At 37.6% G+C, this 14666-nt stretch overlaps 1 protein-coding gene across 1 annotated transcript in view; it reads left to right on the top strand.

Annotated features, from left to right (window-relative positions):
• Window positions 1–14666, top strand: part of Pkc98E (Protein kinase C) — a 67497-nt gene that overhangs the window by 25436 nt on the left and 27395 nt on the right. Inside the window, exons 4-5 of the mRNA XM_069819365.1 lie at window positions 8972–9003; window positions 14070–14152. Of these exons, the coding sequence (XP_069675466.1) occupies window positions 8972–9003; window positions 14070–14152 (115 nt within the window). The remainder of the gene's footprint in view (window positions 1–8971; window positions 9004–14069; window positions 14153–14666) is intronic.

Raw genomic sequence — 14666 nt, 5'->3', positions numbered from 1 at the left:
GTTGATCTGGAAGGCCTTGTTTAGCTTATGCTAGAATTTGTAGTTTAAACCACTATTTGCATGCATAACAAGAAGTATATACTTCTACTTCTAAGTGTAAACTAAGAAAAATCGTAGTGTGCCCTGTTTGAGACTTTGTTAGCTCATCACAAGCATTTGCACGTTTTAATATGGCAGAATTCATGCAAATTCGCGCAAGAAAAACCTACAAGAAAAGACGAGAACAAACAGAACGTGATTATAAGAAGTTGTATAGGTTTTACAAATAAAAACTGTTATATGATCAGTTTTTGTAATGGACTAGCGAAATGTTGATTTTGAGATAACTGGAATTCTGTCAGTTGATTTTTGTTATTGTTATTTATAATAATATACTTTTAACAAAATAATTTTATGATGCATTTATAATAGGTACATTTAATTTAGCTACGTGAAAAAACTCCGTGTGCGTACAATATTTTAGGTTATATGTAAATTTAATGACTAACATTTTGGGCCTCTCTGATTTATGTCTGATTTTTATTTTACTTTACTTCTCATGTTATTCACTTTCTTCATAATTTGCTTTTCGTCAATTTTTTTCTTACTGTAAACTTTCGACTTAACTTTCATAGCGTAGATGGCTTTTTCTTCATCACTTCTTGCGGCAGGAGTTTGTGACTTGTTTAATAATAATTTTGTCTCAATAATTGCTTTCGCGTAATAGTTTAACAAACAGAAGTTGTTCTCATTCTCTCTCTTCCACACTTCCCACTTCGTCGTAATTGTTCTTTTTTGTTAAACAAACCAGATTTTGAGGACAACAATCAATTTTCCCACCAAGAAATTAACATCAATACATGGAAGGCGAAAACTAAGGAATCTTAGCGGATAAGCCTGAAGTACTGTCGATAATCGATATAATCGAATACTCTTGATAGGTTATACTACTGCCGCATAGTACATACTTCGTAGTGGTAGTGTCAGGTTTATGCATACAAAACGAAGTATATACGTCTACTTCAAGTATCTTCTGCAGTCAAAGCAAAAGGTAATACTACAAATTTATGCATTACACTTAATGATCTACTTTAAAGAACTGTAGTATTTTTTTAATTTTTCAGAAATGAGATATTATTTAAATTGTTGGAAAACTATATAATATCATAAAAGTAGTGAACCCCTTGTCATTTTAGGCATGAACTGCCCTGCATCTAGACCACCTGTCGGACTTGGACAATCATTGCATATATGTGTAGGACGCAGAATAGGTCAAAGCAGGCCTAAGTGCAAAGGCCTGTTCAGGTTCAGTCCTCAGAAAGTCAAGCTAAGCCATAGTCACCACCCGGCATTAAACCTGGGACAAAGTTAACTGGCTACAGTGGAAACAAACACCTCATACTAAAAAAAAAATCATTTATCTTGGTGTGAAAATAAGAACTGAATTTTCAAATCAAGATTTCAGGTATAACTCCCTGTAAAGTTGATTTGAATAATTTCGAGGGAAAAATTGTTCCGGAGCCGGGTATCGAACCCGGGACCAAAGGTCAAATCAACTTTACAGGGAGTTATACCTGAAATCTTGATTTGCATAATACACGTCACTGTTCGTTAACAGAAAACCACAATTTAAGTCACACGGAGTTAGTGTGCACTCGAAGTTGATTGCTTGACGGTTGTCAGCCCACTTTGAGGTCTGTGGATATAGAGGGAAAAATTGGATCGGTGTTGGTTAGAGTTCCCGAGTAGCTCAGTGGTAGAGCGTTGGTACGTTAAACCAAAGGTCCCGAGTTCGATACCCGGCTCCAGAACAATTTTTCCCTCGAAATTATTCAACTGAATTTTCATTTGAAATTTGACCATTGATTTCACAAGTGTCAAGACATTACAAGTGTTGATGAAATGACAGTTGTTAAACATTTTAAACTCATAAAGCTTTCTTGATCATAGCTTGCTTGTATATATTTTTGTCTGTATATTTGTCATCAAATTATTATGTATATTTTATGCATCATCTGTTAATAGTGGTTGTGTTACATTCCTGTTTTCTGGATACTCACCTCAACTAAATATTTACCACTACACACTACAAGTCCACACCTGTGGAATAATGGCTAGAGCGTCTGGCTGTGTAACCAGATGGCCCGGGTTCGATTCCCGGTCGGGGCAAATTATCTGGTTGAGGTTTTTTCCAGGGTTTTCCCTCAACCCAATATGAGCAAATGCTGGGTAACTTTTGGTGCTGGACCCCGGACTCATTTCACCGCCATTATCACCTTCATCTCATTCAGACGCTAAATAACCTAAGATGTTGATAAAGCGTCGTAAAATAACCTATACTACACACTACTACTTATATCCTATACAGGGTGTTTCAAAAGTGATGGTAAAAAATTTAGGGATGAGAAGTAAAAACGAAGAGAAGCAAAACAGTTGCATAAATATGGGTCTGCAAATGAACTATTTATGAAATAATGTTTCCTCTTTGTCCAAAATATAATTAAAAATTTAATTTTCTTTAACCAGTATAGTCCCCATGCTACCATCCATACCAGTCTGGCCACTACATTTGAGGCTTTCCATGGAATACCTGAACATCTTTTACAAAATGTTGATCTTATCCTATTGATATACTTACTTGGGGTAAGTTGGAAAGTAGTCATGTAACTTTTAATAACACTGAACTAAGAAACTTCATTCCATACACTCCAGAAAACTGATTTGACACTTTCAGAAGAAGAAAGTAAAGCTTCATTATGGCTTTGGAATATATCATACTTACTTACTTACTTACTTACTGGCTTTTAAGGAACCCGGAGGTTCATTGCCACCCTCACATAAGCCCACCATTGGTCCCTATCCTGAGCAAGATTAATCCAGTCTCTATCATCATATCTCACCTCCCTCAAATCCATTTTAATATTATCTTCCCATCTACATCTCGGCCTCTCTAAAGGTCTTTTTCCCTCTGGCCTCCCAACTAACACTCTATATGCATTTCTGGATTCGCCCATATGTGCTACATGCCCTGCCCATCTCAAACGTCTGGATTTAATGTTCCTAATTATGTCAGGTGAAGAATACAATGCTTGCAGTTCTGTGTTGTGTAACTTTTGGAATATATCATACCCCCTTGCAAAGTCTTAGAGAATTAACACCACCAGTGAGTGGCACAGATATGAGTGCTATAATTCTTGAAATAGTATGATTACGTCTGATCAGAATGGCTGAGTTGAAATCCCTTCAGAGTCAGGAAGATTTTTCGAGAAAGCTGTCTTCTCCCCCTTTCTCCCAACTGGTGATATTTATACTGGCCATTCTCACCTGCATAAAGACTGAGCTATTCTAGCAATCATCTTGATCTATTATCCTGTCGTTATGGGTAATTACTTTCGTCTGACATGTGTACTCTCCTCAAAAGTAGAATTCTTCACACTCCAAAGCTAGTAGAGTCCAGGATGGTTGTAGGCCTAGTTGACTATATCTGGAAAAACTGCATCCAACTTGTTTTATTTTTCAGCTTGTTCAACTTTCGCCACTTCAACATTTCAGAATATCATGTATAATTTAAAAGGAACACTAAATAATATATTGTCAATTCACAGAACCTCGTGGAGCAGAATGACGCATCAGAATATCTTTTCATCAAACATCAAATGAACTTCAGCTACATAATGAAGGATTTTGTCAGATCGTATGATTTTGTGGTGAGTGTGGACGATGTCAACCTCATGCTTTTATCAATTACATTTATCCATTATCTCACCATCATGTCAGAATCATGAGATATCTTCTAGGGTGATCACTTTTGTACTGAGTTGAGATCTTGTAGCACTCATGTGGCAGAGACCTTGCACATTTCGAAGCCCTGTTATAGAACTCATAATGTTACAATATATTTATATGTTATTCCTTCATCATTCAGCACCTCTTGTCTTCCATCCATTTTCCAGACACTGCTGCTGATATTTCTTTGTGAAAAGACACAAGATTTCCACAACATTTCGTATGGATAAGCTATTATCCTGCCACATTCAGATGCTTGCAACAGTTTGGCAAACATTGTGCACATTCACTTAAATGTACACGCAAATCTGCATGAAAATATTGCAAGAAACAGCGACATTTACATGCAAAGTGCCCCCATTTTGAAATTCAGTATCCATACACAGGCTTTTAAAATCCACATGCTTTATCAAAATGTGTAATTTGAAAGTCGTGATATGCCAAGTAATAGGATTTTTACCGAAAAAATAACATTGCTTATTTTGCACCACATGAAGGTAAGTTTTTGTCAATTGCTGGCATTTGAGAGTGGTAATAAAATGTATTTAAATGGTGTTTGCTGATGGCTGGTGGCAGATTCTTTAGCGAAAAAGGGCACAGTGATCCAACAAATTACAAATTCATGTTTATCATTTCAGTCCTCAGAACTAATAATTAAGAAAATCATCCAACAAGAAATACTGATTATTTGGCAAGATCTTTGCAATTTAGAGCATTGTATAGCCCAGTTATGAGTATTTCCATAATTCTTAAAAACTTCGTTTCCCTAAAAGGAATATTTATTAGGACTGTTTCTTGATTAATTGCGACTAACCAATGTTCAAGCTGATCACAGATTCTGCGAGGTGAAAGGAAAAAGTTGGAAATTCTTTGTGAAACATTATTGGAAAAACTGTAAAACAGAATAGCAGAGTCTCCAGTAGTGAAACATATGTACCTATGTTTCAGCAGCAAACATTTAACAAATATGTAACAGATTCTGACACAACATCAGAACAGGAAATTCAAGAATCACTGCAGAAACTTATGGGTTGAGTTAACGAAAACAGGATGTATTGTATGTTAAATTCTGATACAGTACAGTAAGAGTTCAGAATCTTGAAGACGAACATATTAAATATACAACGCAAATCAAGCTTTCAGGTATAACTCCCTGTAAAGTTAATTTGAATAATTTCGAGGGAAAAATTGTTCCGGGGCCAGGTATCGAACCCGGGACCTTTGATTTAACGTACCAACGCTCTACCAACTGAGCTATCCGGGAACTCTACCAGACACCGATCCAATTTTTCCCTCTATATCCACAGACCTCAAAGTGGGCTCACAACCATCAAGCAACCAACATTGAGTGCACACTAACTCTGTGTGACTTAAATTGTAGCTTTCGAAATTATTCAAATCAACTTTACAGGGAGTTATACCTGAAAGCTTGATTTGCATAATACACGTCACTGTTCGTTAACAGAAAGCCACAATTTAAGTCACACAGAGTTAGTGTGCACTCAACGTTGGTTGCTTAACAGCTCTCAGCCCACTTTGAGGTGTGTGGATATAGAGGGAAAAATTAGATCGGTGTCTGGTAGAGTTCCTGGGTAGCTCAGTTGGTAGAGTGTTGGTACGTTAAACCAAAGGTCCTGGGTTCGATACCTGGCCCCGGAACAATTTTTCCCTCGAAATTATTCAAATTAACTTTACAGGGAGTTATACCTGAAAGCTTGATTTGCGTTGTATATTTAATATGTTCGTCTTCAAGATTCTGAACTCTTACTGTACTGTATCAGAATTTAACATACAGTACATCCTGTTTTTGTTAACTCAACCCATAAGTTTCTGCAGAGATTCTTGAATTTCCTGTTCTGATGCTGTGTCAGAATCTGTTACATATTTGTTAAATGTTTGCTGCTGAAACATAAGTACATATGTTTCACTACTGGAGACTCTGCTATTCTGTTTTACAGTTTTTCCAATAATGTTTCACAAAGAATTTCCAACTTTTTCCTTTCACCTCGCAGAATCTGTGATCAGCTTGAACATTGGTTAGTCGCAATTAATCAAGAAACAGTCCTAATAAATATAATTTTCAAGAACCTTCAAGCCAAGGAAGAAAAGCCTGACCTTGCAATTGAAGGTAATTTTATTATTAAAGAAGCATTCACAAATAAAGTGTTTGTTATAACAATCCTAACATCCTGTATGTTTTAGAAAACGGCTTGAAAATTTGCAGTGAAGCAGTTTGTGAATCCATTGAGTCAGTAATAGGCAGTCATCTATATAACTGTAACATTAAATATGACAGTCTTTTTCAAGAAATCTTGTAGTTGTAGGCATAGGGTAGGAAGTTTCCTACTCTATCCTGGAGTCAGTGGCAGAGCCAGACTACTCCTCCCATAATGGTACTGAGACCTTATTACAGCGAGGTCTAATCTTAAATCTTTCTAGCATTGTATAACAACTTGGCTTTACAATATTATGTATGTATGCAGCATGTAGCCTACTCCTGTCGAATAGCACCAAGGAGGCAGCCAGGCTTAACGTCCCCATCCGACAGACGAATCACTAGCAGGATGAAAAATATATATATTTTTTCCTATTGAATGAATACTCATAATGTACACATAGCTATTATTATCGTTTAAAATTAATGGTATGAATGAAAGTAGTTGGTAAGAGCTGTTACAATAATTTTGTTCGATAAGGTAATTAGTTAGATTTATAAGAACTGTTTGTAATGGCTAGGTTAAAAGCCCTAAAGAATCAACAGTGTTCAGTAGTAACATTCTCGAGAAGTCGAGATAATTTGCTTTTAAAAATTACAGTTGATTATTTTTAACTCACATTGAATGTCCCCATACATCTTTTCTGGTTCATAAACAACTTTGTGTAGTTATTGTTAATACGAAACAGCTATGACAAATATGTTAGGTTACAATGGAAGTCGTCCATCATTGTGGATTAATGGTTAGCATGCCTGACTATGAAATGAGCAGGCCCGGGTTCAAATCCTGGTCGGGACAAGTTATCTCATTGAGGTTTTTTCCAAAGTTTTTCCTCAACCAATAGAAGCAGAATTGCAGGGTAACTTTTGGCGTTGGACCTCTGACTTATTTCGCTGTCATAATTACACTTCCCCTCTTTCATCATCATCTCTGTTTCCCATATGTTGTGCTTGCTTTAATGTAGAGTTGGCTCTGAGCCACCACCAAACTTGGACCCTGTGGTGTGTGGCCATTAGTTGCTGGTGGTAGTGCTATGTACTATGGGCTCTTCACTATGCCCGTAATAGCTCGTGGTACCAGGGTTAAGGAACTGCGGTGGTGCTTATGCGAAAAGGTAAAAGGATTCTGTAGGCTATAGCAGAGTTCAGAGGTAGTCCACAGGGAAATCTGTAGACGGGGTGAGGGAGCCTTAGGACATGCACACCATTCCATTCTGGATAGTACAATGGGCCCACTCAAGTGGCCTACATGCAAGGGCAGTCCCCATCCCTTGCCTTTCCCATCGAGGGGGATTAATAGTAGAAGACTGTTGTTAGGACTAAGTCAGAATTAATCTCACACCGTATATATTAATGCAACAATATGTTTCCTTAGTTGTGAGGCTGTCAGCAGTTCACACTGTAGTCAAAATGTTAAATGAGTACTTTCTTATAAGATTTTACATAAAAGTTGGAATTGGTGCATTTTACAGACTCCAACTTTGATTCCACTCAGTATTGCTTTCAATTCCGACACAGCTTTGAAGTCATGGGTACTTTTTATTGGGGAATCAACCATATTATAGCAAACTGGTTAGTTATTTATTATTTTTATTTTTAATGTACCGAAGTACATATGATATTTCCATGCAGATATTCTGCGTCATCATACGATGAAAGAGTAATGGAACGGAGAAAAATTCTCTCCGGCGCCGGGATTTGAACCCGGGTTTTCAGCTCTACGTGCTGATGCTTTATCCACTAAGCCACACCGGATACAACTCCGACGCCGGTTAGAATCGTCTCAGATTAAGCTCCAACTCTTGGGTTCCCTCTAGTGGCCGCCCTCTGCACTACGTCATAGATGTCTATGAACGCAAGACCGAAGTCCACACATGTGCTGAGGTGCACTCGATATGAGTGACTAGTTGGCCAGGATCCGACGGAATCTGAGACGATTCTAACTGGCGTCGGAGTTGTATCCAGTGTGGCTTAGTGGATAAAGCATCAGCACGTAGAGCTGAAAACCCGGGTTCAAATCCCGGCGCCGGAGAGAATTTTTCTCCGTTCCATTACTCTGTCATTGTATGGTTAGTTATTGCATAGAATTGTATGTCCATTAACCAGAATGACTACTCGCAAGAGAAAGCTGCCAAGACAAGACACAAAATTTTAATGTTACCCATTTCAAATTGTAGGATAAGAGTAGTAAGAGTAGATTCAAACATATAAATAAAAGAGTGTCAGTATAATAATGTAAACAATTGTTGAATAGAAAAAAAAATGAAATCTCGAAGATTCGAACAGAAGCCCACGTTCATACTAGTCTGCATTATACAGGGTGATTCAGTAAAAATGTGCAGAAATTGAACAGGGAATAGGGAATGCTCTACAGGATATTTTGAGAAAGGGAACTTCAGGTCTGCGAAAGGAGATTAAGAAGATATGATATGTCTATCACTATCACTTACTATTTTCCTTATTTTGTACATTTATTATTTACATTTAAAAACGATTTTCATAACATTTACAAGTCTGAGTTAATTACTATTTTGTACCTCACAACAGGTACTCAAAATGATGGCCACTAACGTTAAATTTGTTATTTATATTTATTATTGTTTACATGTAGGCAGTCCGTTATGTTTCATTTGTTGACCTATCATCCACAAGGTGGTTCTGTCCGTCGTATTTATATTGTCACATTACAAAATATGCTATGAGTTAACTACAGACCCTTTCACATTTCATACCATTCGAAGAGTTAATCACAGGATGTACAGTACATATGTAATAAGCTAAAATAATTAGGTTATTACTTTAATTATGAAAAATATTTTCCGTGAATTTTGTAGTCACTCTGTACATTTCTAGAACCTTTGTTGTATTGCAGCCAGACATGCTTTCTTCTGCTACTTTCACCGTGTCTTGTGTTTAGTTGCAAAGTACAACAATATTTACTGTGTATACATTAAATATTATTAATTTTTTTGTACATTATTTTTGTTCCAGGGGTTTTGGCAAGCAAGGCTATCAGTGTCAAGGTACGTTTACAATTTCCTGCTATAATTTTCCTTACTTGGAATAGTTACAAAGCATTAATTTTTTCTAGACAAGGACTTGCAAAATATATTAATACCACAGTCTAGTACGAGGGGGATCCAGGAAATAACGACCGTTTGCGCATACCCGCCGCGCAGCTGACTCTCCTTCCTTGTTTGAAGGTCAACTGGCTTCCTTAACATGTGTTCTCATAATGTTGTAAGTACTGGTTGCAACAAGTCGCCATTGTGCATTTTGTGTTACTTCAAAATGAACGACGTGATTGATAATCCTGCCGACTGTGAGGTGAGGAGTGTGATTCGATTTTTGAATGCCCGACATTTGAAACCTGCAGAAATTTACCGGCAATTGAAAGAAGAGGAGAGGAGTTGCTTTCGAGAGGAGTTGTGCTCCTTCACGACAACGCCCGCCCGCACACTGCTGCTTCAACTGCTGGAACAATTCGGTTGGGAAATCTTTGATCATCCACCCTATAGTCCAGACCTTGCTCCTAGCGATTTTCACCTTTTCACTAAGCTGAAAGACTTTCTGGATGGTACGCGTTTTGGAAGTGATGAAGAGTTGAAGAAGACAGTGAACACCTGGCTTAATGAACTGGCGGCAGGGGAGTATAACACGGGAATTCTAAAGCTAGTGAACAGATACGACAAATGTTTAAATGTAGGTGGTGATTATGTAGAGAAGTAAAGGAAGCTTCAGTTATGTAAAAGACTTCGTTTTTTCAAATAAATATATATTTTTTTAATTATTACAACAAAACGGTCGTTATTTCCTGGATCCCCCTCGTATATACAGTCGCGAAGCTCAATATGTAGTAAATATGTAAACATTAGATAGTTGCTCACCACTAGGATTGCTAATATCGCCTCATTACAGGCAATGCAAAATAGCACCGTCACAGTCTATTGTTTCTAGCACTCTCAAAACTCAAGCTTCGTGACTGTTTATAGTAGACTGTGTTAATACCATATTTACTCGAATATTAAACCCACCTTTTTTTCTCTTTTTTTGTGCAAAAAAGTATGTAGGATCTTATATCCACATATGTAAAAAAACAGTAAGGAAATAGTTTTTTTAAGTTAGGTAACAGTCAGCCTAAATATATAAATTAGTTTAAAAATGCCAATAAATTTTCTCTACAAAGTGAATCACATTCAATTTAAATGACACAGAATAACTCGCTTGTTGCTCATACACCTGTCACTGATCTCTTTCTTTGAATGACTGACTTTGTAAGTATGGTATGCAAAACCAATGCCATCAGTAGAAGAAGAAAGGGAATTTGTCTCTTTGTCTGTGCTGTGACAGTGAAAGAACTAACGGGTCATAGAATACAGTAGGAAGTTTGAGGATAAATAGACAAAGAGAGATGTAATAAGTGATTGAAAGAATTTTAGTTGTGTCCTTCAAATTTGCAGAAATTTCATCTGAACAAATGTAATTTTTCGTTCTGAAAGATAATTTTGAAATGTTACATTTGTTCGGACCAAATTTCTTATTATAGATTTATTAATTTGTCCTACAGAATAATATCTGTAATATTGACAATTAATATTTAAGGAGAAAAATTCGCTCCGGCACAGGGGATCGAACCCGGGTCCTTGTTTCTACGTACCAAGCGGTCTGACCACTGAGCTACGCCGAATTCAATCCACAGCACCGGACCGAATCCTCCTCCTTCAATGTTTCCCTTTGTGGCCTGACTCCAAGTTAGGCATATATGTTGACGTATATGTCCACGTAACTGCGGAATCCCGGCCAAACAAGTCACTCAGCTGAGTGCGCTCCTAGTATAATGGCAGTTGACATTGGACATATACGTCAACATATATGCCGAACTTGGAGTCAGGCCACAAAGGGAAACGTTGAAGGAGGAGGATTCGGTCCGGTGCTGTGGATTGAATTCAGCGTAGCTCAGTGGTCAGAGCGCTTGGTACGTAGAACCAAGGACCCGAGTTCGATCCCCAGCGCCGGAGCGAATTTTTCTCCTCAAATATTAATTGTCAAATTTCTTATGCCTGACTCGAGGCTACAAGGCAACAACCCTACCACTAGTCTTGCTCTGTGGATGGCTGGTAACCAACCTAGGTAATCTTCATTACTCGAAAGAGTCTAAAGAAAGTAAACCAGACAGACACAATATCAGCAATAGAGGAAGAATAGAAAGGTAGAGACTTCCAAGATTAGTTTCAGTATATAGCCTAAGAGGAGATCAAGGAAGACCAAGACATCAATGGAGGGATCAAGGCTATCTTTCTTAGATTATCATCTAAAACAAAGAAATTTATGGTGATTACGAACTAAAATTCTTTCTATAATTTATCATAACACACTGTTTTCTTAAATTGACTGAGCATATTGGGAATTTCCCAAAACACTATGAAATGTATCATTTAAAACAATTTTTATCTCGGAAAGGAAGCAAAAACGAGGAAAATTGTATTACATTTTTTATTTGAAATATCTCAAAGAATAACCCTCCCTAAATTAATGACAATACTTACAGTTCATCAGCAGGCATGATTTTGATGTCAATATTATTTATTAATTTATTTATGTATTTAATCTGACAGGATTAAGGCCATAAGGTCTTCTCTTCCATCCTATCAGATAGCACATACGAGGCCTGTCTAAAAAGTATCCGACCTTAATTTTTCCCGCGTAAAGTTGTGATTCTAAGGCGGCGCCACTGTGCATGGTGGAAGGAGGAACTGTAATACGCATGCTTGAATTTTTTCACCGCATTCGCTTGTGCCAGTCACTGGCTGGTGGTCGCCAAGTAAGGTGCTGTTCTAGGTGTTTGTCGGATTTAGTTTTCTCGCAAGATGACTGAACGAATTGAGCAAAGATACTGCATCAAATTTTGTCAAAAGCTTGGTGATTCTCAAAGTCAAACAATTCGTAAGATTCAGCAGGTGTTTGGGGAAGATGCGATGGGTGTAACACAAATTAAGGAGTGGTTCAACCGATTCAAAGATGGCCGCACATCAGCGGAGAGTGAGCAGCGTTGTGGCAGGCCCCAAACTGCTCGGAGTGCAGCTGTTGTTGAGAGGGTGCGAAATTTGGTGATGGCAGATCGTCGTTTGACCGTGCGGGAGATTGCCGAAGAGGTTGGAGTGAGTAAAGATTCTGCACATGCAATTTTGCGTGATGATTTGAACATGAACCGAGTGGCTGCGAAATTCTTGCCCAAGTTGTTGTCCCCGGAACAAAAGGACCTCCGTCGTGACATTGCACAGGACCTTCTGGACACTGCCAACACTGATCCTGGGTTTCTGAACACCGTGATAACTGGAGATGAGTCATGGGTGTACGGGTACAACCCAGGAACAAAAAGACAGTCGTCGCAATGGAAGCATCCCGAGTCTCCAAGGCCGAAGAAAGCGCGGCAGGTGCGAAGCAAAATCAAGGTGATGCTGACTGTTTTCTTTGATGTCCGTGGAATTGTGCATCACGAATACGCACCGGAAGGACAAATGGTGACAAAGGAGTACTATCACGATGTTCTCCGGCGACTCCGTGATGCAGTTCGGCGCAAAAGACCAGACATGTGGACGGCGAACAACTGGCACTTGCATCACGACAACGCCCCCGCACATTCATCCCAATTGATACACACTTTCTTGGCCAAACATGGAATTACAACCGTTCACCAACCTCCCTACTCTCCAGACCTGGCTCCTTGCGACTTCTGGTTGTTTCCAAAATTGAAGACACCACTGAAAGGATCCCATTTTGAGAGTAGAGAAGAGATAATGCGGAATGCGACGACGGAGCTGAACACCATTCCAAAAGAAGACTTCCAGAGGTGTTTCCGGCAGTGGAAGGATCGGTGGGCTAAGTGTGTGCAAGCACAAGGGGCCTACTTTGAAGGGGATTAGGGTCCCAACCCCGTCAGGTATTTGAAATATTTTTTCTGGCTAAAGGTCGGATACTTTTAGACAGACCTCGTGTAAATACAAAAAAAAAAAAAAAAAAAAAAAGAAATACAAACACTGATGAAAATAATACAAATTAAATTAAAGCCCTACAGAGAGTCAACAGGGTCAAAAGAACACTATAGAACTCTCATCGAGCTAATATAAGAAAAAAAAAGAAAGAAAAACAGAGATACCAATGATGATAGTGATAATAGGTTATAATAATAATAATAATAATAACAACAACAATAAATACATTACATATTGTCAACTCTACAACAGCATAGTTACAATATTTATTATATGTCATGGGTTAAGCCGAAGTTGCGCAACCTGACAGGTGATCAACAAGCAATTCCATGAACTAGCATATTAGCATACAGTTTAATTTTTTTGTCAATACTTGTTAAATAACTAATCACAGCTATAAATCTGCATACATAAGATCAATTACACGGTATAGTAATTGTAGGCATTTTAGTGTCACATTGTATTTTTTCACTGCAGGGTGGTCTCGTGATTGTGCTGTAATTATATATTTTGTTCATATGAGTTTTTATTCGTAAGTTGAACAGAGATTACTTTATTTTTATGGTGTACTGGTAATTTGCTGGGAAATAAACTGTGATGTGTTCATGATCCAGTGAATGATCAGTATTAAACTAGTTAAATGTGTCCGTTATCATGCCATTCAGGCGTACAGGAGGCAGGGAATTAGATAATTAGATCTCCCATGTTCTCTAGACTAGAAAGTGATGAGGTCAACACTATGCTCTTGTCACGTTATAGTCAATTGAAAAATCCTGCCTTCACCTGCAGTTTTCCTGTCAAGTTTGCAGGTCTACCAACAAAGCCTATCCAGCTTTATGATCGGTGTTAGTTGTCACAATTTTACTAAATGCAGGTTGATCATATATAAATAAGACATTGTGTGAAATTTATTTTGTAACAGTCTTTATTTATCCTCCTCTCCACCATTTTTGTAATGACTGTTTCTAAATTAATATTGTATACTTCGTGTTAGGAATTTGAATCAAAATATTTTCGGAACTATAGACACATTATCTGTGAAAGTTTTGTGTGTTTAAACACTTTGAATCATCTTCATGTTCTCTGTCTTGTTTCAGTATGTACTTGTGTTGTCCACAAGCGTTGTCACCAGTCTGTGGTCACCAAATGTCCTGGCATGAAGGATGCAACACAGGATGAAGTAAGTGTTGAATGAAAAAATATACTGTGTGTAACACAGTTTACTATACTTAGGTATTTTAACATAGGAAATCGTTTATTTGTAAATAATATCTCTCCTGTATGTTTAACAGGAAAATATTAATAATAAAGATTCAACATGGAGGAAAATATTATAAGCAAAATGTTAAGGGACTAAAAATAGATCAGAAACCAGTAACAAAATATAACATGACTTTCCTGAGCATGAGTACAGGTTGTTATTCACGCCATTATTCAACTAGTAATAGAGACATTTTAGTTTTGTGGTTGTAGTTACATTACATTTCAGTGTTAAAATTACTTCATTAATATATAAAATTCATGTTACAAATTACGATTACAGTGAAATATCTCATTTACAGACATCGAAAGGACGTAACAATATGTCCGCATCTGGGAGGTGTCCTTTATTGAGAGGGATGCTCCCCAATCTGACAGTAAATTTATGATATGCATTATGTATCCCTTCATGCTTTAAATGAAATGTATTACTG

The sequence above is a fragment of the Periplaneta americana genome, chromosome 2 (genome assembly GCF_040183065.1).
Source record: "Periplaneta americana isolate PAMFEO1 chromosome 2, P.americana_PAMFEO1_priV1, whole genome shotgun sequence".
Taxonomy (NCBI): Eukaryota; Metazoa; Arthropoda; class Insecta; order Blattodea; family Blattidae; genus Periplaneta; species Periplaneta americana.
The sequence above is the reverse complement of the archived record's forward strand: the minus strand, read 5'-3'. Positions and strand labels throughout refer to the sequence as shown.